General features: G+C 34.6%; 1 protein-coding gene across 1 annotated transcript; it reads left to right on the top strand.

Moving 5' to 3' along the window:
• LOC109087310 (RNA-binding protein 27-like) lies at positions 1-27,276 on the top strand. The gene is given in 22 exon segments (XM_042711361.1): positions 1-225; positions 802-920; positions 1,066-1,184; positions 1,580-1,660; positions 2,194-2,398; positions 4,694-4,990; positions 6,109-6,330; positions 9,793-9,972; positions 10,558-10,704; positions 10,826-10,967; positions 12,556-12,709; positions 13,877-14,080; positions 14,313-14,453; positions 15,435-15,560; positions 15,685-15,759; positions 16,429-16,596; positions 16,749-16,853; positions 24,173-24,370; positions 24,502-24,525; positions 24,527-24,616; positions 24,795-24,935; positions 25,201-27,276. Coding segments are annotated over 22 exon segments (3,087 nt in total). The 5' UTR covers positions 1-166; the 3' UTR covers positions 25,291-27,276.
• The last annotated feature ends 159 nt before the right edge of the window (positions 27,277-27,435 follow it).

Genomic DNA, 27,435 nt, shown 5'->3' on the forward strand with positions numbered 1-27,435 from the left:
CTGTGATTGGCTGCCATCGTTGCGTTGTGACGTTGCTCAGAACCTCCAGCAGCTCGTGCGACGTGCTAGTGACTACAGAAGGCCCAGTGTGTGTTTCAGACGATGCTAGTAGGAGTTGCGCATAAACACCCAGCCTTTTATCAGTATTAATCACTTGCGTGTCAGGATGATTATAGATAATGTTGACGCTCTGAAATCCTGGCTGGCTAAACTTCTTGAACCCATGTAAGTGATGAACAGTGACATCTGAAAGAGTGAAGCTAACATGCTAACAGCTTAGCTGGGTTTCAAACCACTTAACCGCTCTGCGAACAGATAGCGCTTCCTTTGACTGTTTTAAAATGATAGTTCAGTTGTGTTGTATTCATAAATAAGGTCATATTGTTCAGAAAAATAACACACCTCCCAGTTAGAAGCTATGAAGTGGGACGCTAAGCGAAGAGTGTCTGCTGGCAGAGTGGGGTGGTCTTCAAAACAGCCTGAGAGTTTGCATTGAATGGGACTAAAGGGGATAAGGGGGAAAGTTATTTTAGTTTTAAAGCCTTGGCATGTGTGATCAGCAGTTTATTTTTGAAGAAGTGTAGTGTGTTTGGTAGTGTAGTGTGTTTGGTGGTTGTTGCACTAGCTGACAACATCCTAGAAGTAGACCTCTTGGAAAAGCTGCTTGTAAACAACACTTATGTTGTGTATTGGTGTTTTAGAAGACCTGCATGGATACACTTGACTTTTGGATTAGATTAGGAAACTTCTTGTCTTTTGCATGTGTGGATTTACATGAAATGAACCCGAGATCTTTTGCAGATGTGATGCTGACCCGTCTGCTTTGGCAAACTACGTTGTGGCGTTAGTAAAGAAGGATAAACCAGAGAAAGAACTCCGAGCATTGTGTGCGGATCAGTTGGATGTTTTCCTTCAGAAAGGTATTGGTTAAACGTCTTCACGTAGCTGTTTATTCTAAATTTAGAACGTGTTGTGAATGCTGTGCACATACGTATGCGATTACTAGTGAATTCAGTGTGAGTGATTTAATACTGAATTTGATTCGTTGTTCTGTTTGTTTCACAGAGACTACAGGGTTCGTCGATAAACTCTTTGAATGCCTAACCACCAAAAATTATTTGGGAAATCCAGCTGCTAAAGAAGAGAGTAAAATCCCAGTGCAGAAGCTTGAGGAGAAGGAAGAGGTAAATAGTCACTGATATGAAATAACAGCGTAAAATATTTATAATGTTGCAAAATGTAAGTGTATAATGACACAGCTCTCTATATAAAGTTGGATACATAATAAATGTATCCAAAATATATGGTATAGTCACAAAAAGCGATATGCAGCTGCTTGATTGTTTATATAATTGAAAAATGTAAACTGTATTATCGCCCAGCTGTAATCTGCTAGATGCATCTATAAGGCATGAAGATGTTATGACATTATAAATATTATCATGATTTTCTTTAAAACAATGTGTATTGTTAAAAACACATAAAAATAAAACTGACATGTATAGTGGTGCACTGTACTCCCCAGTAGTCATAAATGAATAAATTGCATTAATATTAACACATTGACATGTGTTTGCAGCCTAGTCATGTTGAAGATGATAGGGATAACAGAAGAAGAAGAAGCCCTTTAAGGAATCGTTCAGATTTAAACGAATCAAGGTTGGTCTTCAGAAGTGTTTTTTTTTTTTTCCTCCCTGCTGTCTGTGTTGGAGCTTGTCTTGTGTTCATATAAAAGTTACAATTTCATGATTAGTTATTTATAAATAGTTATTCTCTCCTGTTATTCAAAGCTGAATTTTCAGCATCATTACTCCAGTCTTCAGTGTCACATGATCTTCAGAAATCATTCTAATATGCTGCTCAAGCAACATTTCTTTTTATTATCAATGTTGAAAGCTTCTTAATATTGTTCTGGAAACCATGATATAATAATCAGATTTCTTTGATGAATAGGAAGTTAAAAGACGCAACATTTCAAATGGAAATTATTTGTAACAATGTGGAAGTCTTAACTGTCACCTTTCAGGTTAATCAGTGTAATGCGTCCTTGAAAGCATTTCTTTTAATCTTTATTTTTTTTATTTTTTTTTAAATCTTATTGAGTACCTCAAATTTTTTTTTTTTTTTTTTCATTATGTTTAAAATTATTTGTATAATTAGTTAACTCATCTGTATAAAGGTGTATATTAACGTGCTAGAGATGACCGCAGGAGAGACGACCGTAAGCGACGGGAACTGGACCGTCATGGAAAGAGTGGAGAATCGTACCGAGACCGACATGAGCGACGAGGAGGAAGCTCACGAGGGAGAAGCTACAGTCGAAGCAGGAGTCGTAGCCGCAGTGGTAGCCGTGGAAAGAGCCGAGAAAGAGAGCACAATCAGAGGAGAGGTGAGGACCGTCCCAAATCATTACTTTTACCTATACTTACGTTCATTTGTGTGTAGCAGAGGAGTGTCTAGAAATGTATTTAATTTAGTCTTTCCATAATATGATGCTCTTTTGTTTTGACAAGATCTATTATTTTATTCTTAAATACATAAAAAAAATTAAATTCAAACATGGAACGACTTAAATATACATCTTTTCTAATGAGCATATATTTTGATTTTTTTTTGTTGTTTTTTTTTGGATTGGTATAAAAAATGTCAGGCCAATGTACCTGTCCTGATATCATAAATAATTAAAAGAGTACTTTGGCATAACATTTTGTTACTATTTCTTAGGAAATAAAACTGCTTATTAATATTTGAAGAAAATTTTAGGAATTTTTGAGGAGGAAATTATAACATAGAGGGAGCCCTCGAAGACCCTCAAGGCTTTGTTTTATAATATTCGTGTTTATTTAATAATTGATTCTATTTGTTTTAAAAAATGCCTTTTAACTTAAATATTTAAAAATAAATAAATAATAAAAACTAATATAAGACTAGTATGTATGCAAGGTAAATATGAAAATGCTGGTAAGCAATCAAAAAATACCTGAAGATTATGCCACTTGACATTATTAGTAGGATGTAACGATTCACTTAAATTTACGATTCGATTCACAATTTTGAATTCACGATTCAAGTCACAATTTTTTTTTTTTTTTTTTTTTTTTTTACACAAAATAAGACAAATTATAAATGAAATGTGTCCTTTTATTATTGCTTGGACAAAATGCTGCACGTTTCTTTGTCAAATTGAAATATAACACTATAATAATATACTAATATGTGACCCTGGACCACAAAACCAGTCTTAAGTGTCAATTTGAGATTTATCTGAATAAATAAGCTTTCCATTGATGTATGGTTTGTTAAGATAGGACAATATTTGGCCGAGATACAACTATTTGAAAATCTAAAATCTGAGGGTGCAAAAAAATCAAAATACTGAGAAAATCGAAAGGGTCACATATAGCACTTGCATATTATTGCTCTTTTGTTGGTTTTGATTGCTTCTATTGTCCTCGTTTGTAAGTCGCTTTGGATAAAAGCGTCTGCTAAATGTCAATTTAAATATAATGTAAATGTAAATAACAAAACTAAATCGAAATTTTAAAACAAGCCCAAATCAAATAAATAACACAAATAAAATAAATCTCCTCATATAAACAAAATAAGGCTTTGTCTGTGCTCTTTCCATTTAAAATGAGAGGCAAACACTGCATTTTAATCATGATCCAAGCAAAGATGCTGCATACATGCAACATAAGCAGTTTTTGATCTAAATTAGATTGTATAATTCCAAAATTTCAGGCAAAAACAGACTGGAACAGACTTCAGTTTTATGAAACTATACATAAAAAATATCTGCATGAAATAGAAACAGCAGACGAGCTGAACGAGACGCAGATTCACTCTCTGCCAGCAGGTGGCGCTTAAAGCGTTTCCTTGGTTTCTGCTGTAAACAAAGCAGCTCTGCCATTTGAATCGATTTTCAGCCGCCTCGCTAATTATTAGTTATTAAACTTATGTTTTCTTCAAAATAGTATAAAAAAAAATTCTAAACTGTTTGCAACAAACATAAAAAAAAAAAAAAAACAACAACCAACATAAATACTTGGAATTGGAAATTGACTTTTAAGATAATCTGTTAAACTAGCTAACTATTTTTATATCTAAATGTTAGTGAAAAGAATAAAAATAAAAAAACTTTTAGATATCAGTCCGCATATGTGATGGACATTGGTTATGATAATCTTTGGTATCTACTTTGAAGGCATCTTGAGTAAAACTGCTTCGTATTGAAGCATATGCGAAACGCCTGAACCGGTGGCGACCGGAGGCGAGGTTAACAGGGTTAAGGGAGTATGTAGGTGTGTAGAGTTTTATAATTTTTATATTCTGAGGTACTGTTGGACACTTAAGTGCAGTAAACCAGCAATACAAATATCAAAAGCTTCTTCTTATCCGACGGCTGTTGTTCTACTTACAAATAAGTGCAATCAAAATACAAATGATAACAAAAGAAGAAAAGTAGAAATAGATAATAAATGAAATATTCCTTTCTAGCAGCAAATAAAAATCTAAACAACAGAAATAGAAACAAAGTATTAAGTAAACACTTCTCTGGTGCGTCCTCTGCTGATTAATCGCTTGTCGTTGACTGTATATTAATCAAACCACTGTCAAGATTTCTTTCTTTGCAAACAAACATTCAACAAATGTGTTTACATTTTAAATGTGCTTTTATTTTTTCAGAGGAGAGATGATAAATTTTTGAGGGGGAGGGGGGGGACAGAGAGTTTTAAAACATATTCTGTGCACATGTGTGTAACACACAACAAGAGGACCCATCCACCCCCCCTGCTCCCTCTGCCCCTTCCTCAGCACCAGTTCCACTCTTCAGGGAGCCCAGTCGTCCCCAACGCCGTAACCGTGGTAGCACCGGCTCACCTGCCCGACAGCACTACAGAGAGCTGGTCCACATACTTCACCAAACATACAGACGGCAAGACGTTCAACAAGAGCAGCACGCTTAAACATCGCTGCAGAGACTACGACGGTAAGTCACATGTTTGGTGTGATCATGGTGCTTGAATGATGTTTCCCTGACTTTTCTAATCAGTGTTGTTATTGTTAACTAAAACTTTTCAAAATTGGTTTTGGTAACTGAAAAAAGCTAAAAGTAAGTGAAAAATGAAAATTAGAAATGTTGCCTTGGCAACTAACTGAAATAAGTGTAAGTACTAAAATTACTGAAACGAGAATAAAAATATCAAATATAAAAATAAATTAAAGCAATTTTTTTTTTTCATGATGATTTATTTTTATGTAAAGTATTTAAATTATACTAAATAACACTGTGTATAATGCATTATATATTGTTTAAATTAGCAACAGATTTAAAAAAAAAGTTTGGACGCTTAACTAATGGACACTGGACACTTGTGATTCATCACATTGTGGCAGCCAGAAAGTGTACAAAAACATGTTTGCTTGGTTTGAAATAAAACAATAGATTCTTTCTTTCTTTCTTAAATGCATACAACTTAGTCTCATGTTTTAATGTTTTAGTTCTTAAAGTCCAAATACATCTTACAGCCACTGGATGTCTTTAAAATCTAAGTCCAGTGATGTATAATCAGAAACACTGATGTGTCTTGATGTTCTCTAAGGACACATTTAACTCTTTTGGGTGTCTGTTTCTAAAGCATCGCTAATGACTTTGGCGTAGCAGACTCACTGCATGGCCTTCTGGGAGTGGCGTTAAAGCGGCAGTGTTTATATTTACTACCCTGTCTTTCTAAAGCGAGGGTATTTTTCACACTGCTGGGAGTAGCAGGAGAATGTCCACAGGGATTACTGAAGGATGGATGGTTAGCTTGATTATCCCTGATCTTATTAAAGAAGCTGTGGCACATTGATGGGAAGGAGATGAGACGATCCATACAGCACTGTTTACATGGAGCAAACTCCACTGAAGAATGACCTCAGTGACCAGAAGTTCATCCACCTTGACAAATAGTCCTACCTCAAGGATGACTTGTATGCGGCTCAAATGTCAAAGTGCTTTGGGAAAAAATTCAGTCTTTGTGTTCCTGCTTTTATACAGTCCAGAAAGACTGTTGTGATATTCTTGATTTTAATGTTTTAATGTTTAGTGTTTCTTTTTGTTGGCAGAGAAAGGATTTTGTATACGAGGCGATCTCTGTCCTTTTGACCACGGTAATGACCCTCTGATCGTGGATGACGTCACACTTCCTACCATGATCCCGTTTCCACCCCCACCAGGCCTGCCACGGATGCCCATGCCGCCAATGACAGAACCTCCTCCTCGCATGCCCATGCCGCTGCCCCCTCCCCACGGACAGCCTCCGCCTCCAGGCATCTACCCCATGCCAGGTGAGTGTCATTTTGATTTCAGCATGCTAGACTAGCTTTTTCCTCAGTTAAGTTTAAAATAAAAAAAGGATATAATTATATCATTTTTATGCTTGCTTTATTTTTCACAGGGATGTAACGATTCACTCAACTCATGATTCGTTTCACGATTTTATTTTATTTTTTAAACTAAATGAGATTATAAATTAAATGTGTCCTTTTATTATTACTTTGACAAAATGCTGCACATTTCTTTGTGAAATTGAAATATAACTATAATAATGTACTAATATAGCACTTGCATATTATTGCTCTTTTGTTGGTTTTGATTGCTGCTTTTGTCCTCATTTAACAAAATTTAAATATAATGTAAATGTAAATAACAAAACTAAATTGAAATTTTAAAACAAGCCCCAAATCAAATAAATAACACAAATAAAATAAATCTCTTCATATAAACAAAATAAGGCTTTGTCTGTGCTCTTTCCATTTAAAATGAGAGGCAACCACTGTATTTTAACCATGAACCAAACAAAGATGCTGCATACATGCAACATGAGCAGTTTTTAATCTAAATTAGATTGTGTAATTTCGAAATTTTGAAGCAAAAACAAAATGATTTGACAGTTTTGTGAAACTATACATAAAAATATCTGCATGAAACAGCCGAAGAGCTGAACAAGACGCAGATTCACTCTCTGCCAGCAGGTGGCGCTTAAAGCGTTTTATTTGTTTCTGCTGTAAACAAAGCAGCGCTGCACTTATGAATTTTTATGTGTTTTTTAGAGGGGAGATTAATTTAAATAAAAATAATAGTAGAAAAGACAGTAAGTTCCCCTCAGACATGCATTCATATAAACTCCTACCCCTAAATGTATCGCGATTTGTTTAGCATCTCAAACGATTTGAATCGTCACATATTTGAATCGATTTTCAACTGACTCGCGGTTAATCGTTACATCCCTATTTTTTCATTGTTAATCATATTATTCAGACCAGCCAACCTGTACGCATTTTGCACAGCAGCTACGCATTTTGACCTCAAAGTACGCTGGTACGATTTGTAACTCTTAACTACGCAAAAATCTAGTGACGCCTCTGTCCACGCACAGTATTCGAAACAAGCAACAGAAAAAGATGAAGAGTTCAAATCAATCAGAGCGCTTTTTTTGTTTGCTTTGCATTTAAATAATTTCTGCATTTTATTTCTCTCCCAGTAGCCTATAGTTTATAGTTTCAGTTCAAAGCGGCTCGCTCGCCCCGTCAGATGGCTGCGTGTGAGGCTGACAGAGACGCGCTGTTTAATGTGTTTGAGATGTGTTGTTTTCCTTAATGCATAACTTACATTTCACAGGTATATTCTCCATCTGTAAATGTTAAAAAAGTCATGGAAATATTTCTATTTTGCTGTCAGAAGTGCATGAGCTTTTGCTTTGCGATTCTCTTCTAAGCTCCACAGACTTCCTTTAGAACGAGCGCGCCAAACAGACAGAGCTCAATGAAATAAGAGCGCAGTAACTCTGACTAAAATATACATTTTGCTGAAATATTTGTAGTTGGACAATAAATGTGACATGTAGTATTTTAAACCTACAAGTAAGTGTATTTGTATGATAGCTCTAACTGTAAAGTGTAATGGGCTTATCAAAATAGCCTTTTTATTCAGTTAGTCTGTGCTTTTTATTATTTTCATTTTTAGTTTAGTAACTAACTTCTGCTTTAAAAGGATTGTTTTTGTTTTTAGATTGCAATGTTACAATTTAATGCGATTTTTTGATTTTTTTGCATTTTTTGTTTGTATTATTTCTTACATTCACTTTATTTGTTTAATCCAAATAAAATAACGAGATACATAGGCTACCAGCCCTATACAGAAGTGTACTGGAATTGTAATTAAAATGCACTGGAGTTTTTATCTTTTTTTAAATAGCATTAAAAATAACTAAATAGCAAAAATTAACTAAACAGTTACGGTAACCAGTAAAAAACAGTAGCTAAACTGTAACCGTAAACTGTTTACCCCCACTCCACCCCCCAAAAATCCCACCCCCGCGTGAACCGCCTACCCGCCACGCTGATAGTATAAAAAAAAAAAAAAAAAAAAAATTCCAAGGTTGGCAGGTCTGTATTATTATTAATTTATTTATCTTTTTTATAGATAAAAAAAAAATAAAAATTGTGAGTTATAATTATTTATTTATTTTATTTACTTTTTTTTACTTAATTTTTTTTAATGAGTTATAAATGTTACATTTAGTAGTCAATGTTTGATAATGTAAGAATCTTAATCGACAGAATTGAGTTTTTCACATTTTATTAAAAGTATAACTGATTAATGATTTCAGTGTAATTTATTGTTAATGTTTATGAATTAATAAATCGTAATCACTATTTTTTTTTTATTTAGTGTTGATTGGGTTTTTTATGCTTATCAGTTGATATTAAAACTTATATAATTATATATCAGAAAATAATTTTCCAGAAAATGTTTCACCTGAAATAAAACACACAAGGTCAAAATTGCATTGTTGAGAGAGAGAGAAAGAACACAGATGAGTCACATCAGTGTGTAAGTCACATTTCATTATTAGAGTCAGAAATAATCTAAAATACCAATAAATAAAAATGAAACATTTGCAAACATTAAAAACACTTTAAACATTTTTTTGTTTGTCACAGATTCTGACATATTTTACACAGTTTTGAATGATTAAGGAAATTCTGAGAAAGTGATTGCAAACACATTTGGTCATTTTTTTTTTTGTTTACCAAAGGGAAGAACCTGCGTGCCATTTTAGCCATGTTTGATTAATAATTTACATTTTATTTGTTAATGTTTATGAAAATCTTTAACTTTTTTTTTTTTTTTTTTTCAGTTTTCATTTTAATATTGGTTGATTAATGTGTATCAAATGACAGTAAATCTTACAACTCTATGCATCACAGTATTACAAATTTGCACAAGGTCACACAGATAAGTCATGTCTGTGTCTAAGTCACATTTTATTGTTTCATTCTAAATAATGCACAACCATGGTTAATAAAAACATTATAAAACGCTTTTTTTAGTTTCTCTCACTCCACAACAAATTCTTTGAATTTAACAGTATTCAAAACAAAACAGGAATGAAAAATATAAAAGTATAAAACAAACATAAATTATAATGGCTTTCATTATAAGCAACATTTATTATAAATGCCAAGCCTAAACAAATGTATTTAAAGCAAAATTGATACTACCTGCATGTGGGAAATGCACTATACATGTTTTGTATAGTTTCTGATGACTAAAAAATTTGATATTCTGGAAAATACAGTTAAATGCATTTGTTAATTGTTAACTTTTATGAATTTGTCCAAATGTAGCATAGTCTTGGATGCAAAATCTTGAGTACTTTATATTAGCAGAATTGAACTCTTGAAATGATTTCCCTAGTTTTAGCTGTAGAGAGTGTGCTTGAGTTTGCTCTTGTCTTGTTTTAGGGCCTCCTCTAATCCCAGCTACTGGGATAGACACTCAACCCCACTCCAGAACCAGCACCTCTTCCCCTTTGGCCCTGCCTGGAGTGGGACCTCCTCCTCCTCCTCCTCCTCCACCACCACCTCCTTCCTCATCTTCCTCCTCTTCTGCCTCTCTTCACCCTCAGTACACTCTCTCTGAATGTAAGCCACTGCGCTTATCTCTTCTCCACTTGAGCAGCGGTGCTTCTAGAGCTTACTGTGTTTTAAAGGGGTCATATCGTGGAAAACATGCTCTTTTGGAAGAAAACACATTTAATTGCTGCTTTTGATGCACTGCACAAAAAAACTGTAGTTACATTTGAAATTTTTTTTTTTTTTTTTTTTCTCTCATTTTAATTTATCTGTGTCTCTGACATTTTAAGTGGACTTCAGGGAAGAAAGTATGACACCTTTAAAGAAAGAAGTTGATAAATAAATGAGCCACTTTTCTTTCTCTAGGTGGTGTTTCTGGTCTTGTGTCTACTTTAATTCAGTGTATCAGGGATATTTTTTTCCTGAAGGCTGCAGTAACAGATTCTGACCAAGTAGATGTGCTGTTGCTGCATTTGAAAAACAATTTTAAATAATAAAGAAAACTGACACAGTGCTTGCATTCACATTTGGTCTTTTTTTTAATTTTGTTTTATTTATTAACTTACATGTTTTGGTGGCCATGTCTATTATTATTAATTTTTATTCCCTGCATGCAGTGCATATGGTTGAACGTGTGTCTTGTGTCTCATACAGACAGCTATGACCCTGACGCCTATAACCCAGAGTCTCCGGGACTGACCGGGCCAGGCAGAGCTCAGTACCACCATTTTATCCCTCGCATCCAGACACAGAGACCCAATCTCATCGGCCTCACCGCTGGTGATGGTCAAAACTCACGAGGTATCAGATGTGAGAGATTAGTGCCACACAAATGATTGTTTTGCTTGTGTATTCCATGAGAGTTTTAAACTCGTTCACATTGGCAGCATGTAACTGAACTCTGGTTTATTTGTGTTTTTAGCGGCTAACATAGTAATCCAGACAGAGCCAGCTGTCACGAGTGTGTCGAGCGGAGAGGTGAGGTTCAGCTCTGAGCAGGACAACAGGAAGAGATGTTTGCCATCTACAGATGGACCACAGGCCAAAAAACCCTGGATGGACAAGTGAGTGTTCCTCAGAGACGGACTGTAGTAATAAAAAAAAAAAGGTTTTAGATCATATCAAGTTTAATATTCCTTTTAATGTTTTTGAAAAAGTCTCTTGTGCTCATCAAGGCCGCATTAATTTGATCAAATATTCAGTAAAAACTGTAATATTGTGTTATTACACCTTAAAATAACTGTTTTCTGTTTTAATGTATTTTAAAAATTTGTTTTTTGTTATGATGGCAAAGCTACATTTTCACCAACCTTTATTTTAGACTTTAATGTCTCAAGATCCTTCTAAAATAATGTTGATATCCTGATTTATTGCTCAGTTGTTTATTATAACCAATTCATTTTGGTGCTCAAGTATTTATAAGTTCTAATTAATATAGTTTTATGAATTTACTTTTTTTTTATATTTGATATTTTTGTGAAAACATTGATCTGTTCTTTGAATAGGAAGTTCAAAAGAACAGCATTTATTTGAAATCATATTATGATATATATGGAGGATCATGTGACACTGAAGACTGAAGTAGTGACTGCTGAAAATTCAGCTTTGCCATCACAGGAATAATTACATTTTAAAATATATTCAAATATACATATCTTTTAAATAATAAAAAAATGCATAATTTGACCTTTTTTTAAATCAAATAAATGCAGCCTTGCTGAGCATATGAGACTTCTTTTTAAAACATAAACAAAGAATCCTATTATTATTATTTTAAACCTTTGATCTGTAGTGTGTGTTAAATGTATTGTATATGTGACCTGTCCTGGCAGAATGAGTCACAATGAGCAAATTTTCAAAAATGAGTTATTTTTATGTTCACATTCTCCATTAAAAGACCTCCGTTAAAAGAATGATTTATGATTTGTTGGAATCAGACAAAAAATGACACCCGTTTGATGTCGATAGAGTCAGCAAAGTCAGTTTTGAGAAAATCGAGTTAAAGATTCCAAAGAGAGCAACGTAAAGGTCACAGAGCAACGTTGCATTTTTTCCTCCACTTCATTTCTTAATAATAATTTCTGTATTAATAGTCACAATATAGCTATTTTGTATTTTATCTTTCATCTTTGTTATTTTAAGTAAGAACAGATGCAAAAAAATAAAAAAAACAGTACAACAAATATAAGAAACAAACAAATAATGCATTACCTTTTTCATTTTACATACAAATAAAAGCATTCAAGAAAAACAAATAATCAAATGTAAAAATCCCTTTAGTGTGTTCATGACAAATAAAATGATTATTAAAACTACAAAAGTAGTTCAATCAAGAACAGCGAGTGAAAAGGTACTCCTCTCAGAAAATGTACAAATAAAGGTAATTAAACATCTAAAATTATTATTTGGAGCATTGGGATCACTAGATGAGGGCTCAATGATTTTGTGAAAACCTCTGTGAAATCTGCATTTTTCACTTTTTTTTGCCTGAAGCTCAAAATTAGCCTGTGTGCATTCCAACTCATTTTGCCAGCACAGGTCACATATTTATATAGAATATATAATGAAATCCTGGAGCGGAAGGAAACTATAATGATACAAGAGGAGGATGTTCTGTTTTTGTTATGTAACAGGGTATTTTCTGTTTCGCAGGCAAAATTTCAATAACCAAAATAAACCCACCTTCCCGAAAAAGAACTATTACGTCAACACCAAACTAGAGGTCCGGAAAATCCCCCGGGAGCTCAACAACATCACCAAACTCAATGAGCACTTCAGCAAGTTTGGGACAATAGTCAACATCCAGGTAAACATCCTATATAGATTAGATTATCAACTGCATGCATTTTTGCTCACAGGGCTGGGTATCGTTAAAAAATGTTCAATATCAATACAGATACCTTGACTTTGATAACGGCTCCTGAACGATACTTTTCCCGATACCAATTTTATATAATCCGTTTTGACAAGATAACATTACACATTACCTCAAAAAAAAAAAAAACTTTGGTTTTATTTTTTGATTTTTTTGATTTTTTTAGTGTCTCTCTTGTGAGACTGTGTGTGGGGGCAATATGTAACCAACACAATAAATCAGTGCAAATCGTTTACACTAGTGTCATTTTAAAACACATAGCTAATACAGAGTCAGCATTTCTATAAATTTTCCACTGATTAACTGATGAGCATTAGCTGCTTCCAGTGCTGTCTGTGTTTTCTCTCTTCTGCCATCACTGTTCTGACTCAGAGGAAGCTCATTCGCTGCTCATGTCAATCATTTTCATTTTAATTTCATGACCTGTCTTTTATGATGAAGATCATTTATTATTCTTCGTTCGTTTATTTATGTATGTAAGAAAAGAAGAAAATTTTTTTTGATGGATGATGAATGAAGATTATAAACACACGATTACAATAGTATATGATTTGTATGTGATTTTCATGAGATTCTGCTTATGTTCATAACAATACAGGGCGTTTACGTGAGACATGCTAAGCAGTAGCGATTAGCCTGCTATAAAAGGCTACAAATAGCAACATTAGATGGCCATAACACGCATTAGATCGCAATCGGAAGTTATTACAAACACTCAATGGTGGTTTAAAGTGAGTTTTGAGTAAAGGTGTAGTATAAATCTTATAAATACCCTTACATTTATGGGGGTAGGGACACTTACACACTACGCGTGAGCCACAGGCGTAAACTAGTGTTTTTCCATGATGCGTCATCAGGGCCAATCACCAGCACTTGATTTAGGCACATCAAGCATGTTGCATCCTTATTGGCTCACTGAACTGGACGAGATTAACCCCTTAGGTATTGAGGCAATTCAGTCAGTGGCTAAAAAGTATACCCAGCCCTCTTTTGTCATTGTGGTCATGTTATACTATTGTTGCACAGATCACTTAATGTAGTTGTAGTAATCATGCTGATTCTGAAGTTAAACTGCATCCTGTGTTGTGATTTCCACAGGTGGTGTTTGGGGGCGACCCTGAGGCGGCACTGATCCAGTATACAGCTAATGATGAGGCTCGGAGGGCCATCTCCAGCACCGAAGCTGTTCTGAATAACCGCTTCATCAGAGTGTACTGGCATCGAGAGGCCACATCTAACACACAGGAACAGGGACCCAGTCAGAGCACAAACCCCGGACACCAACATCCCACAACTCACAAGGTCTGTCAGAAGTGTGTGATGCTGTTGAAACCTACTGATGGATTGTCTTTAATTAAATAGGAATCATATTCATTCATTCTGGTGGTGTTCTAATATTTAGGGAACAGACTCTTACTGGCCAGCCCTATTTTTGATATTTCTGAGGTCCCACTGAAACAATCATCCATGGATGAGACTTGGTTTTCCGTGGTTTTTGTCTACATTCTTTGACTGAATTTAGTTTTGTTTGCAGGTCATTAATAAGCAGCACACTGCAGGATCTTATGTGCTGAATAAAACCTTCCCTAAACAGCAGACTGCCACAGGAGCCGCGGGCGGGACGGGTAGGGTAGGAAGGGCTGAACTTACCAGCCCAAGCCAGGAACCTTCAGTGGTAAAGAAAGCACATGAATGTTTGCACGCATCTGACTAAGAGAATACATGCTTACAGGAAACAAGTACCCGATCCAGTCTAAAACGTTCTTATCATAAAGCACATTTTAATTTCTTCCCCAGGGTCCACTTATAGTTTTATACACTACCAGGATAAAGTTTGGAATTAAAATTATTATTATTAATCTTTCATACTCACCAAGGCCATGTTTATTTGATCAAAAATACAATAAAAACGTAATATTGTGAAATTTATTTGCAATTTAAAAAGGTTTTTTTTTTTTTTTTGGAATGTTTTAAAATGTTATTTATTCTTGTGATGACAGCTGAATTTTCAGCAGACCTTACCACAGTCTTCAATGTCACATGATCATTTAGAATTCATTTTAATATGCTGATTTGCTGCTCAAGTATTATCAATTATTACTGATGCTCAGAGGAACTATTCTTAGCAATGTTAAATAGGTTTTGCTTCTTAATATTTTTGTGGAAACCCTGATGCGTGTTTTTTATTAATTTTTTTTATTTTTACATTTTTTTTCAGGATTCTTTGATATTCAAAAGAACCACTAAATCGAAATCTTATATGAAATAGAAATCTTTTGCAACATCAGAAATGTTTTGATCAATTTAATGTGTCCTTTCTGAATAGAAGTAATTTTTTGAATGGTTGTGTATCATGATTCATGATCACAAAAATATTAAGCAGCAAAAACATTTTTCAACATAATAAGAAATGTTTTTTGATTAGCAAGTCAGCACATTAGAATGATTTCTGAAGGATCATGTGACACTGAAGACTTTAGTAAAGATGCTGAAAATTTAGCTTTGCATCACAAGAATAAATTACATTTTAAATTATATTAAAATTGTAAGCATAAGAGCAGTAAAGCATGTGTTTATATAGATATATGTGTGTGTGTTTATATAAATGTAATATATGTTCATAATCAACACGTGTTTTAAATTCTCTGTTAAACAAGGTTTGACGCCACCTTCAAGTTTACAAAAGGGTCCGTTCTTGCGCACAGTGTTGAAAACTGCATACAAATCATTGGGAAAAACGGGCAAAGCACTGGAAGCTCAGGAGGTTTTGAAAAAGAAGCATGTGAGTATTTCCTTTCTCCTTCTCACCTCAGTAAGCCGATAGCAGCACTTCCACCTGCTTGGATTGCACAGTCTGGAATGTACTTATGAGTGAGCTAATGTGACCTCTGACCTCTGGCCTTCAGGAGGCATTGAAACTGCAGCAAGACATGAGGAAGAAGAAACAAGAAATGCTTGAAAAACAGATTGAATGTCAGAAGGTATGAAGAATAACTAAAGTAAAACAAAATATATGTTAATATATAAAAAGCTAATTTTGGACACACCTACACCTTTTTTTTTCCTTTTTAATATTATTACTGTAATTTCTATTTTCCAGTAAGTAATTGTAAAGTCGTATGTGGCAGTTGTTCTGTCTGGCCGATAAGTGTCAAAGCCATTCATTTTGACAGTGCTTATAATATGTGATATTCATGTCATATTTGCTGTACATATATATATATATATATATATATATATATATTATATATATATATATATATATATATATATATATATATATACATATATATAGATTATATATATATATAATTATATATATATATATATATATATATATATATATATATATATATATATAATGTTTTCCCAGTGTGCACTGTTGGTTACAATGTTTATTTCCTTTTTATTGATACTTCTTTTTTATTTATGCATTTGTTAGTTAATCTCTTTAATTTAATTAGTGTGATATTGGCTTTTTACCGGGTGCTGGACACCCAGCTCTCTTAGATGATTGATTTAAGTGAAAGAAAGAAATGGGTGAATCAAACACTGGAGAAACACCAGGACAAGTAATGTTTAATCGGACTTGTCTAGAGGTTTCGTACCTGCAGTTAAATGTTACATTAAACCTGAAATGTCTTCTGCAGGTGCTGATAAACCGCCTGGAAAAGAACAGAGGGATGAAGCCAGAGGAGAGAGCCAACATCATGAAGACTCTCAAAGAACTGACAGAAAAGATCTCTCAGCTGAAGAATGAGATCAGCCCGACCTCACAATCTGCTGCCAACACCACACAAACAAAGTCAAAAACAGATGTAAGACAGGTCTTATATACCAGGTGTTATTGCTGAAAGTAGCCAGCACAGATCATAGTTAATGCCATAACTGTCTCTGTAGTTAGACAGATTGTCACCTTTGTTTTATAAGATCTTTCTGCATTTAAATATAACTATTATTTCATCTGTAGGCACAGAAAGAGTTGCTTGACGCGGAGTTGGACTTCCATAAGAAGCTGACGTCAGGAGAAGACACCACAGACCTGAAGAGGAGGTTGGGTCAGTTGCAGGTGGAGGTAAGTGACCACATTCTGTCGTTGTGACCTGTGACATCTGATGTGGGGGTTTTCAGTGGCCAATGCTGGTTTCTAGTGAGTAGGTTAATTAAAAGAAAGGTTTTGAATTAAAATAAATACATTTATATTTTGCAAGAAGAAAATGAAACCTGTCATAGTTTCCTTGATAAGCCCCGTTTTTTTTCTTGTTAATTTTTTTTTATTGAATTTTGTATTTTGTTGTGATGCTGTATATTGATTTGATGATTTATTTGTTGTTGGTTTGGTTTTTGATAAGTTATGGAATTAATTAAAGCAAAACCTGTTTGATTTTGGGCTGCGTGCAGCTCATGCACAAACACGTGCGAGTGGCTGTGAGTGACGGTGACGGTATATAAACGCATCAGCGTTCATTCATAATGTACAAATTAAGCTTTTAATGTGATTTAAACTTTAAAAGTACATTAAAATAGAAACAACACAAAGTTGTTCAACGTGGAAATCAATAGAAATGTAGTAACTAAGTCATTTCCCCAGATAATTGTTTCATATCGTGCGCTTTGCAGGGTTGCGGGACACAGGACAGAAAGGCTATCAACTTGTTAATTCGTTCCTATGATTTATTAATTTGTGGCAACTGTCCATGTTTCATTAATTTGTTCCTTAAGTAACCCATGATTTAACTGAAATAAGGGAACAAATTAATAAATCGAACAAATTCTTAATTCATGAAATCTTTCATTTCCCTTCCCGCATGTTTACCACCGAGATGCGAAAACAGTGATTAAAAGTGAAAGACAATAAAATAAACTTGCAAAATTAGAGGGTTAGACGGTGAGGATTTAGGAAAAGAAACAATGCCTTAATATTATTGAATTTTTGGAAATTCGTGACCAACTGGCAAACCAGAACAAAGCCGTGTAAATATAGGCTATGGGCTGGAACGCATCCAAAAGCTTTTGTATTTATGTAACATTTTCCAGCTTACCAATTATTCCTCTAATAAACAAAGCTTATATACCACACTTGTCATAATCAGAGCTTATAATTTGTAAATAAATAAATGCTGGATTCAAAACAGCAATTAAAAGGCACTGTGACCGACACTGACAATACGTTTTCCTGGAGCATTCAATGATGTAACTAAACGGTGACGCTGAGCATCGTTTACAGGTTTCTGCATGGACCTAGCTAGCCTAGGGCACAGGTTTTCAAGCCCTGGGACAAAATGGGAAGCTTTGAGGAAAATGTATAGTCTATATAAGGTGACGCTGAGCATCGTTTACAGGTTTCTGCATTGAATTTATAATTTGGAAAGAATACCTTAAAAAGACTTTAAAAGTCTTGAATTTTGATGTCGGGTTTTAAAAAATTGTGCTGGTATGGCACTTCTCCGTATTGTAATTTTCCTCAAAGTTGACAGTGTCAACCACGATTATTTTGATTTGAACGTAGTATAAATAAAGAGTGGCACAAACCAATTCTGAGAACGCAACGCAGCCCCGTGTGTGCGCACAAATGAAAGTAAACACGTTTTGTGCCTTATAGTCTTGAAGATCACGCGCTAAAAGTTTTTTTTTTTTTTTTTTTTATAAGTGTGACGCGCGTAGCTGTTTCGACTGCTTTTAGCGCCTTTTGAAGGCAGTCAACGTTTCTAGCGAATTCAAAATTACAAATTTACGAAGCCTAGTCAGTTACATTCCTAACTAATCCGCGCTTAACATTGCAGATCATTGCGAATATGGAGTGAAAGTTAACGTGCCTAGCGTTTGGAATGAGAATTGACAATAACCTCTGAAATCACGTGTCGAAACATGCACGCTCACGTCCTGTGTGTGAACGCATGCATATTCCGGCACGCACTGTCATGATCTAATGCGCTGTTAATGCCGGGACATTTTTACCCACAAATGCCGGCCTACGCAGTGTGAACCAAGTAGAATGCAAAAGCAAAACTGGTCACAATACTCAAGCAAAAAGCAAAGGTGCAGCAGCGAAAATCGATGGAAATCTCTGCATTGCAGGAAAGTCACACGTGACACAGTTAGGCCTATGTTTGGGATTGTTTTATTTTAAATAGCCTACAATTTCAGTCTGAGGTTATTGCAATTGTAAATTTTAAAATACAGCGTGGCACCTGGATTAAAACATTTAAAGTCATTGGTTGAAACCGGACAGTGATAAAGAGATTGCTGCCCGGATAGAAAACAGTCAAGACAAAGTGTTTCTTAATTTAATTTATGTTTGAGCGCTGATTTTCGATGTTTATTATTCAGGGGTCTCTTAATCCCCATATTCCATTTATGTAATAATTAGCTGCTACTTAAAGCATTTTATTGTTCAGACAAACTTTCTTGTAATCCTATTGAGTAAGTTTTTATTTTCAAACCTTTTGAGTATCTTTTGCACCATTCCACATTTGAAAATAAATGAACACAAGTTCAAGGATTTTGTTTTGCCTTTGCAATAGGGACGCATTTTGCAGCATTAATTTTTTATATAAATGATTCATTAAAAAGGTAATTTAAACAAAGATTGATCATGGAACTTATCAAATTGACATCTGTAGGAACCCTGTATATATTTAATTGCCTAACATAAATAAACTATTTAATATTTAATAAAAAAAGGAGAAAAAAAATCGAAAATACTGATTAATTAGTAATGAAGAATATAGAAGTGTGGCGGCACTCCATAAATCATGTAAAAAAAAAATACAACATTCTGTTTGTTTTTTGCACTATTTACAAATAGCACAACGTTTGGGTCATTTATATTTTGTGCGTGATAATGAATTGTAAACATTACTTTGTTGGATTATATCTTACTCTAAAAAGTTTTTTTTTTTTTTTATAATGTCTTAGCTGTTTCGATTGCACCACTTTCGCCTACCGGTATCATGGTGCTCTTGCAATTCAATATTACAAATTACAATTGCCTATGTTTGCATATATTAAATAATCGTTCAACATGCAGATAAATGATCGAATATGGAACATATTTGGCTGTGAATGAGAAGTGAGCAATACACCTCCAAATACATCAAACATGAACGCTTGTCCTAGTAAGTGCATGCACGCACTCGACTGTTAAGTGATCTAATGCTTTGTTTGGCAAAATAAATTTTTTAATGGGCAAATGTTACAAGAATCAGTGCCGGTTTTTTTAAATTAAGTAGTGGTAATAGTACTGTGATGGATTTTTTTGGTGAAGTAGCGCCGATGGAGTAGAATCTGACTGCCAGTACACGTGCCACAATTAGGCCTATGGTTTGGGATGGTTTTATTTTAAATGCCTTTATCTCTCATTACATTCATTGTGTTTTTACATACAATAGAGCACCACGAAACTTTATTTAATAGAGGTGCGTTCAGTGTCTTCCGTGCCGGATAAAAAGTTCGCCTTTTCTAAAACATACGGCGAGCTCTTCATTTTATCAAATGATCTTAATCACATCTTTTTTATAATCCGTGGCCTAGCATTTTATTCAGACTAAAACCCTGGCAATCCAAGGGTGAGTAAGGTTTTTTTTTTTTTTGAGGGGATTTTGCAGGTGGGGGTTATGAATGTGACAGCGTGCCGCTGCAATCAAGACCATTTTGCAGCATTAAGGTTAACGATTTATCGATTCATTGACCGTTACTGAAACAAAGATCGATCATGGCCGCAGCATCAAATTGACACTGCTACTGTGTGGTATTCAATTGTGTATATTAAATGCTGTATATTAATATTTAATTAACTTTATTTTAAAGCATCCACCGAATTTACAGTAATGAGGGTAACCAATTAACTTCATTTTAAAACATCCAAACACATTACAGTAATGAGAATATAGTTGATAATGAAAATACTACAAAATATACAACGTTTATTGAAATAGTTAAATTTTTGGGAGTTTTTTTTTTTTTGTTTTGTTAATTGCAAACATTACTTAAACACAGGTTATTTTTGGCTGTATAGTTTCATATGGTGCTCGTTGCATAGTAATTTAAACTCAATTGCTAACGTGGATCAAATGCAATTAAACTATCACCAGAGTAAAATGATTCATAAACGATCATGCGCTGCCGGTACAAAACAGCATTTTAACACATATGTTGTGAGAAGTTTATTCAATATTAGGACAACTGTGAGTTCAAAGCTTTGTTTGGCAAACCAATAATCTGGTTAATGGGCAACAGTTATCATCAAAGACCTAGGAACATTTGGATTCATGCGAAGGAGCTAGGTACTGAGTGTAAAAAATCGAACTTAGCCATATACATACAATCTTCATGTTTATTTTTCCAAATCCTCAGTAAAGACGCTCCTGTCATCACAGTAGTAATATCTTTAGCACGTTAGTTTGTTTCAGATCAGGTTTGCCAGGTTTTCACAAAGAAATCCTGGCCAGTTGCTTCTAAAAACTAGTCCCAGGACTTACCCAATCGCGTTTCCCACTGATGTTTCCTCCCCGATTAAAAATTTGCAATCCTCGGGTAACGATGGATCAATGAAATAAACGTGGTTTTTGTCAGGGTTATTTCTGGTAATATTCAACATTTTAGGGGCTCTGTGAATCCAGTGAGACGTTATTGGTCACTGTGGGGTCGCTTGCAACAGCGCGGACAATGAAAAACAACAGTTTAAAGCACTTGGCAACACTGGTTGGCATTTACTACACAGAGCCGTAATTCACTGACAATCTACACAAAATCGATTTTGTGTAGCTTGTCGGTGGACTACAAATACAGTAAATTCATATAAACCTGAATTATTATGTAGCCAATATTAGTCTAACGGTTGTTTAACATGTCCGTGGGTTCTGAAGCGATCTATAGTAGGTTTGATCCCAATACCAATAACGTGATATTTATAGAACAATAGAAACCATATATTTACTTTTTACTAGTACTACATGATTAATCGAATGCGATTGTCATGCACATTTTGTCAGTAAAGCCGTTTCTGTAATCAGCAGTAAATCATCACGTGCTTTCAGATTGAGCAGCATTTACTACACAGAGCTATAGTTCACTGACAAGTTATGCAAAAAAATCGCAGATGATTTTATTGCGCAATTATGAAATTGAAGAAATGGTTTACGATAATGACAGCTGTTTGCGTATCTTCTCCGTGAACTAAGGCTCTGTGTAGTAAATGCTGCTCCATTTGAAAGCATGTGAAAATGCCACATTTAATAACATATTTTTACTCCAAACTCACTTCATAACGTCAGTCAAGTGTTTGAAATAAATCCTTCTGTGAGATGATGTGGCTTCTTACACAGAATAAGGCACGCAACATAGTATTCTAAACAGTGATAAAGGCAAAGCATTATAAATATATTTTATTTTAATGAAAATTATAACAATAATAACTCAGATAAACCATATATTGTCATGATCGTGTGTTTATTGGTCATGTTGAATCAATAAAAGCAATTAAATCTTCTGTTTATTCAGCTACCGCTGTAGACATTTCCTGAGTCACTTGTGCAAGGCGTATTTGGATTTTCAGCATGAGAGCACCGTCTGGCCTTCGGATGGAGATTTACTGCTGATCACAGAACCGTGCTTCACTGAAAGATACGCATGATTGAGTATGTTGTGGAAGTAGTTTTTGGATTTTACCATGGTAGTGAGGTGCCATACATGGTTTTACCTGTGGTTGTGTGATCTACAAATGTATGACACTATTGAGGAGTGGTGGTTAATTTTAACCTAACTCATATTTACATTGTAGCCTATAAAAATTAGTTTGCTACAATATCCCAGCTCAAGCTGCTGCTACTGTCAACTCAAGCCTCTTTCAAATGTGCCATTCCAAGAGACAAAACATGTAATATTAATAATTACTATTACTAATAATTATTCATTATTTTGCTGCTCCCAAATCAGGTGCTGGTGCCACCATCAGTAGAACTTGGCTCTCAAATGTTAGTCTAGAGCCCTGTAGTTGCTAAAATGTCATACTGTTGTTTTTTTTTCTTCCTTCCTTCTTTTTTTTCTTTTCTCCCCTAAACAACAGACACACTTGTACACACCCACAACCAGAATAATCCATTTCACCCAAACACAGTCTCACTCTCAGTCCTAACATAAGCGTTCATAAACCAAAAGTGACAACAGAACTGGCACTGGGCTTAAATTAGCTGGTGTGAAATATGCATGTCATTACACTTCAGCTCCTTCACATTTAACTCTGAGCACTTCCCAAACCCCAAGGACCCATCCCTAAACAACACGCATCCCTCTCCACACGCTGATGCTTCTCATTCTATTAAAATTTGATCGGCTCCCATGTAAGAAATGAGAGAAGGATTGAGGGAAGACAGTTAATGGAAGAGAGCGAACAGAAGAAACTACACTAGCTGAAAGTCTGTTCAGTCAGGGCATGAAAGAGAAATGACCAGCATTTGGTGTGGCTTTTGTCACTCTGTGGCTTATCATTGTTTTATTTGCAGTCAGGGTAAAGGTTAGGCAAGTTTCAAAGTCTAGTACTTTTTGAAAGTTTAGAAGCTCTCACAACACCATTCCCATACTTGCATTGTTTTTATAGTTTTGTTCTTTTGAAATGTGAAAAATAATAATAAAATTAACTGAGTAGGTGTAAAATTTCTTGACTGGTATTATATTTTTAAAAAAAATGTACTTTGATTTAGGGTTCCTGCGGTTCTTAAAAAGTCTCAGTTCGCCCTTCCACAAATTAAGGCATAAAAAGTCGAAAGTCAAAAAAGAAAGACTTAAATTCATAAAGGCATGGCACTAAATGTTTCATTCACTGCAAAAAAAATCTGTTTTTCATTACAAATATCTGAGCATCCTTAGATGCAAAATGAGGAAATGAAGTCTTGTTTTCTGAGAAACTGATCAAAATTGCCTAAAACAAGAACAAATCTGTAATTTGTGTTATGAAAACTAATTTTTTCTATGAATCAAGTCCATTGGCAGATATTTGTGCTAGTTGTAATCATAAACTCGCTTCATTATGAACAATTTCTCATAAAGCAATTTGTCATTTTGTAAGTTTTATTAATTTAAATGTATCTTGACATTTGCACTGGAAAACAAGACAAAACTACTGAAGAACAACATGATTTTTCTTTACAGTGTGATCAGAAGAAACAGTAAACGTTACTTCCATTTTCTTGGTTTAAAAAGTGTTTAAAAAGTCTTGAATTTACCTTTATAAAACCTGTTGAAACCCTGATATATGTATACATATATGGTTCTATTTTACCATTTTTATATTATATTTTAATTGTATTATATTATCTTACCATTATTTATTATATCAGATTTTTCATTATAAGTTCTGTTAACACATCCACCTGTGTCTGTATTAAAATCACATAGGCAACACGGCTGGGACTGATCACGGCTGGGCGGGGCAAGCCACCAGCAGCACCGAGTCGAGGCAGAGGGAGGGGCCGAGGGCGGAGCCTAAGAGGGCGAGGAGGAGGCAATCACATGGTAGTAGACCACCGGCCTCGAGCCCTCACTATTATTGGCGTCACGCAGGAAGAGAAGGAGGAGCTCATGCCTCATTTTGTGGTAAGACTTGAGTTTAAAAAGTGCGGGCTTTTGACTGTGTGTGTATACTTCATTTGTATATATGACGCAGGAAGAGAAGGAGGAGCTCATGCCTCATTTTGTGGTAAGTCAAACCCATATGACTTCAATAGAAATTTGGCGAGATCGAGGAGCGGGTTGTCCGTTGAAGACACAGGTCGTGACCATGATGCTGACTGCTAACCCAGTGTTGTGATGACCTTCAAAAGTCGTAGAGAAGCATGGGACATTGAAAGGTGGAAGAAAAAGTTTTAAAACCTGATGGTCCTGATGGCTTCCAACGTACTGTGAGATGCTTTTTTAATTTTGAATGGTAAGCTTTAGGTTTGCAGGGGCGTCAAACATGTAAGCTTTAATTTATGGTATTAGTTGTATTTATTGCCAATAAATCATTTTTTTTTTTCAGGCTGCAAACCAAGGGGCGAAGTTCAAAGGTCGAATTCTACAGATCTCGTGGTACAAACCTAAAACTCCATCTGTGTCCACTGAACCGGAAGAGGAGGAGTCAAAGGAAGAGGTCAACGCTGCAGGAATTCATGTAATGACGGTAATTACACAGCCAGATTACACATCATGATATAATATTTCTAAATATATAATTAGCAGTTTGCCAAGAAGATGTCCATGTATTCAAGCAGTAAGTAAAATGTTACTACTTTTTACTTTATACCAAGGTTTTTTTTTTTTTTTTTTATTAATGGTATGAAGGTTTTTCCATATGTAGCCAGCATGAATATTACATTTTATAAAATATTTTTTTTGTTAATGATTTAATGTTTAATATTTATATAAATCTTTGCTCACACTACTAGGATCCAGTCAGCCCCTTTCTGCTTCCAGAGGAAGAGGAAGATGAAGAAGATGATGATGATGAATATGAGAGCCGCTCATGGAGGCGATGAGGAAGGGGAAACGGCACCGCTTTTTGTTCAAGGACTCTCATTTTTAGTTTCTGTTTGTGAATTCTAATTTAAGTATATTTGATTGAATAAGACAAAGTGTCTTTTTTAGGATGGTTTTCAGTATTTTGAGAGGTGGAAAAAAATGAAGTCTAACGGCATTCTCCGTACACGAGAATATAAGAGAATGTGAGACGTCTGTGTGGACTTGCAGTGTTTCTGTCACTCTGAAATCTCTGCATTATATATCAAACTCTCACTTTTGCTGAGATTGATTGCAAAATGTTTCAACTAGGAAACATTTTGTTTCACTGTGCATGACCAGATATCAGTAACTCACAACATTTGTGACTACTGTGAATTATTATTATTTTTATTTTTTTTATACCTAAATGGTTTTGCCCAATTTTCCATTTCAGTGTATGATTTATCATGAAACTTCATCTGCACTTTGTGCCACTTTGGCCTGTGGTAGACATTCTCCCAATGGACGCACTCATTTGGTATTGTTCCCATTAAACGCATCACTTTCCAAACAATATGCCCTAATGATGTCAAACCCTTTCAAAACACTTTTGTATCTGCTTTCTAAAGTTTGGGCAATATATATCCCCAGATGGATTATTTTTCCTCCTCCTCAAGATTAATGTGCCACTTCCTGTAAATATAGACTCTATAGAAGCTATATGTGGCATAGCTCATTTTTGGTCAGTGTGTCTGACTGTTCATATTTATTTCGTACATGTAGGTGATGTTCCAAAACCAAAAAGAGTTTGGATGAGGGTCAGAGAAAATTATTATTGTTAATTGAGGTAACATATGAACAGAGGTGTTGTGAATGTATTCAGAATTGATTTACACTTCATTTACGCCTTATATCGTCAGTGTGCAGCTGACGTTTTATGAGATTTGTATTATTATTTTTTTTGTTTTTGTGTGTGTGTGTGTGTATTTTGTAAATGGTTGCAGTAGTAATGACTGTTCTCTTCATTATTTTAGCTATTAGAATGAATGAATCCCTGAACGAATCACATTCATGACTCTTAGAGGCTGATTTAAGAGGCCGTATGACTTAAACTAAACATCAGGGTTTTTTTTCTCCTCTTTGAAACACAATCTTATATAATTACACCATACTTTGAAGAAGAATTATTATTGGTTTTTTTGACACTCCACTCGTTTCAAAAGCCTGGTCCACCAGAAATGGGTCAAAAACATACCATTTCTGTACCTTAAATTTTATCCAATAGCATGCTGGCATCTGTATGCGTGTTCATTTGGGGGAAAAAAGAAAATATATGTACGGATGTATATTTTTTTAATAATCATATTTACATAGTTTGCTAAAACAATTAAGATATAAGTTTATAGTTCCTTTTGATGAAGGACCAGTGTAAAACTTTGAATCTTTATTATATATACTGTTGATGTGACATTTAATAGCACGTTACTATGCCGTTTGAATCCAAACATTCAATGATATACCTGTTTGCCCCATTCTTTCAGATCGATTACATATTGTTCTCAATCTCCATGATGGCTCCGTTTCTCAGTAACTCATATAAGGTCTGGCAGGTCTTAATGTTGGTTTTGTACATGAGTCTAGTAGAAGGACTCAGGACTGTGTGAATTTAGAGAGTGGACTTTGATCATTTGTAAAACATTTTTACTACACCACATTAGTACAATGTCATACATCTAGCATAAATAGATTTTGATTACTGTTTGTAAATTGAAAAATCTATGGATGTTTTTTTTTCAGTTCTTTGTTTGTAAAATGGATTTCTAACAGCTGCATGTTTGCTAATCAATAAAGATACTGGAATGGGGTGAGCAAGAGGAATAGAAAGAAAAAAAAGAGATCCAATTGGCCTAAAATAAAACAATTTGCAACAAACCAACAAAAAAAGAAAAGACAAGAAAAGAAAAAGAGAGAAAAAAAATGAGAACGATTCCATGATCCATTCCAAGAATTATTCCCCTCTGAAACAGTTGTCTGTTTTTGTGTGTGTGTGCACGGAGTGAATGATTATGCTACATAAAAAGGATTTTTATTAAATTCTTTTTTATGAAACAAAGATGTTAGACCTCTAATAATATATTTTATTAATTATAAGTAATTATTAATGATTAACCTTGCATATAGGG

Source organism: Cyprinus carpio, chromosome A21 (genome assembly GCF_018340385.1).
Source record: "Cyprinus carpio isolate SPL01 chromosome A21, ASM1834038v1, whole genome shotgun sequence".
In the NCBI taxonomy this organism is placed as follows: Eukaryota; Metazoa; Chordata; class Actinopteri; order Cypriniformes; family Cyprinidae; genus Cyprinus; species Cyprinus carpio.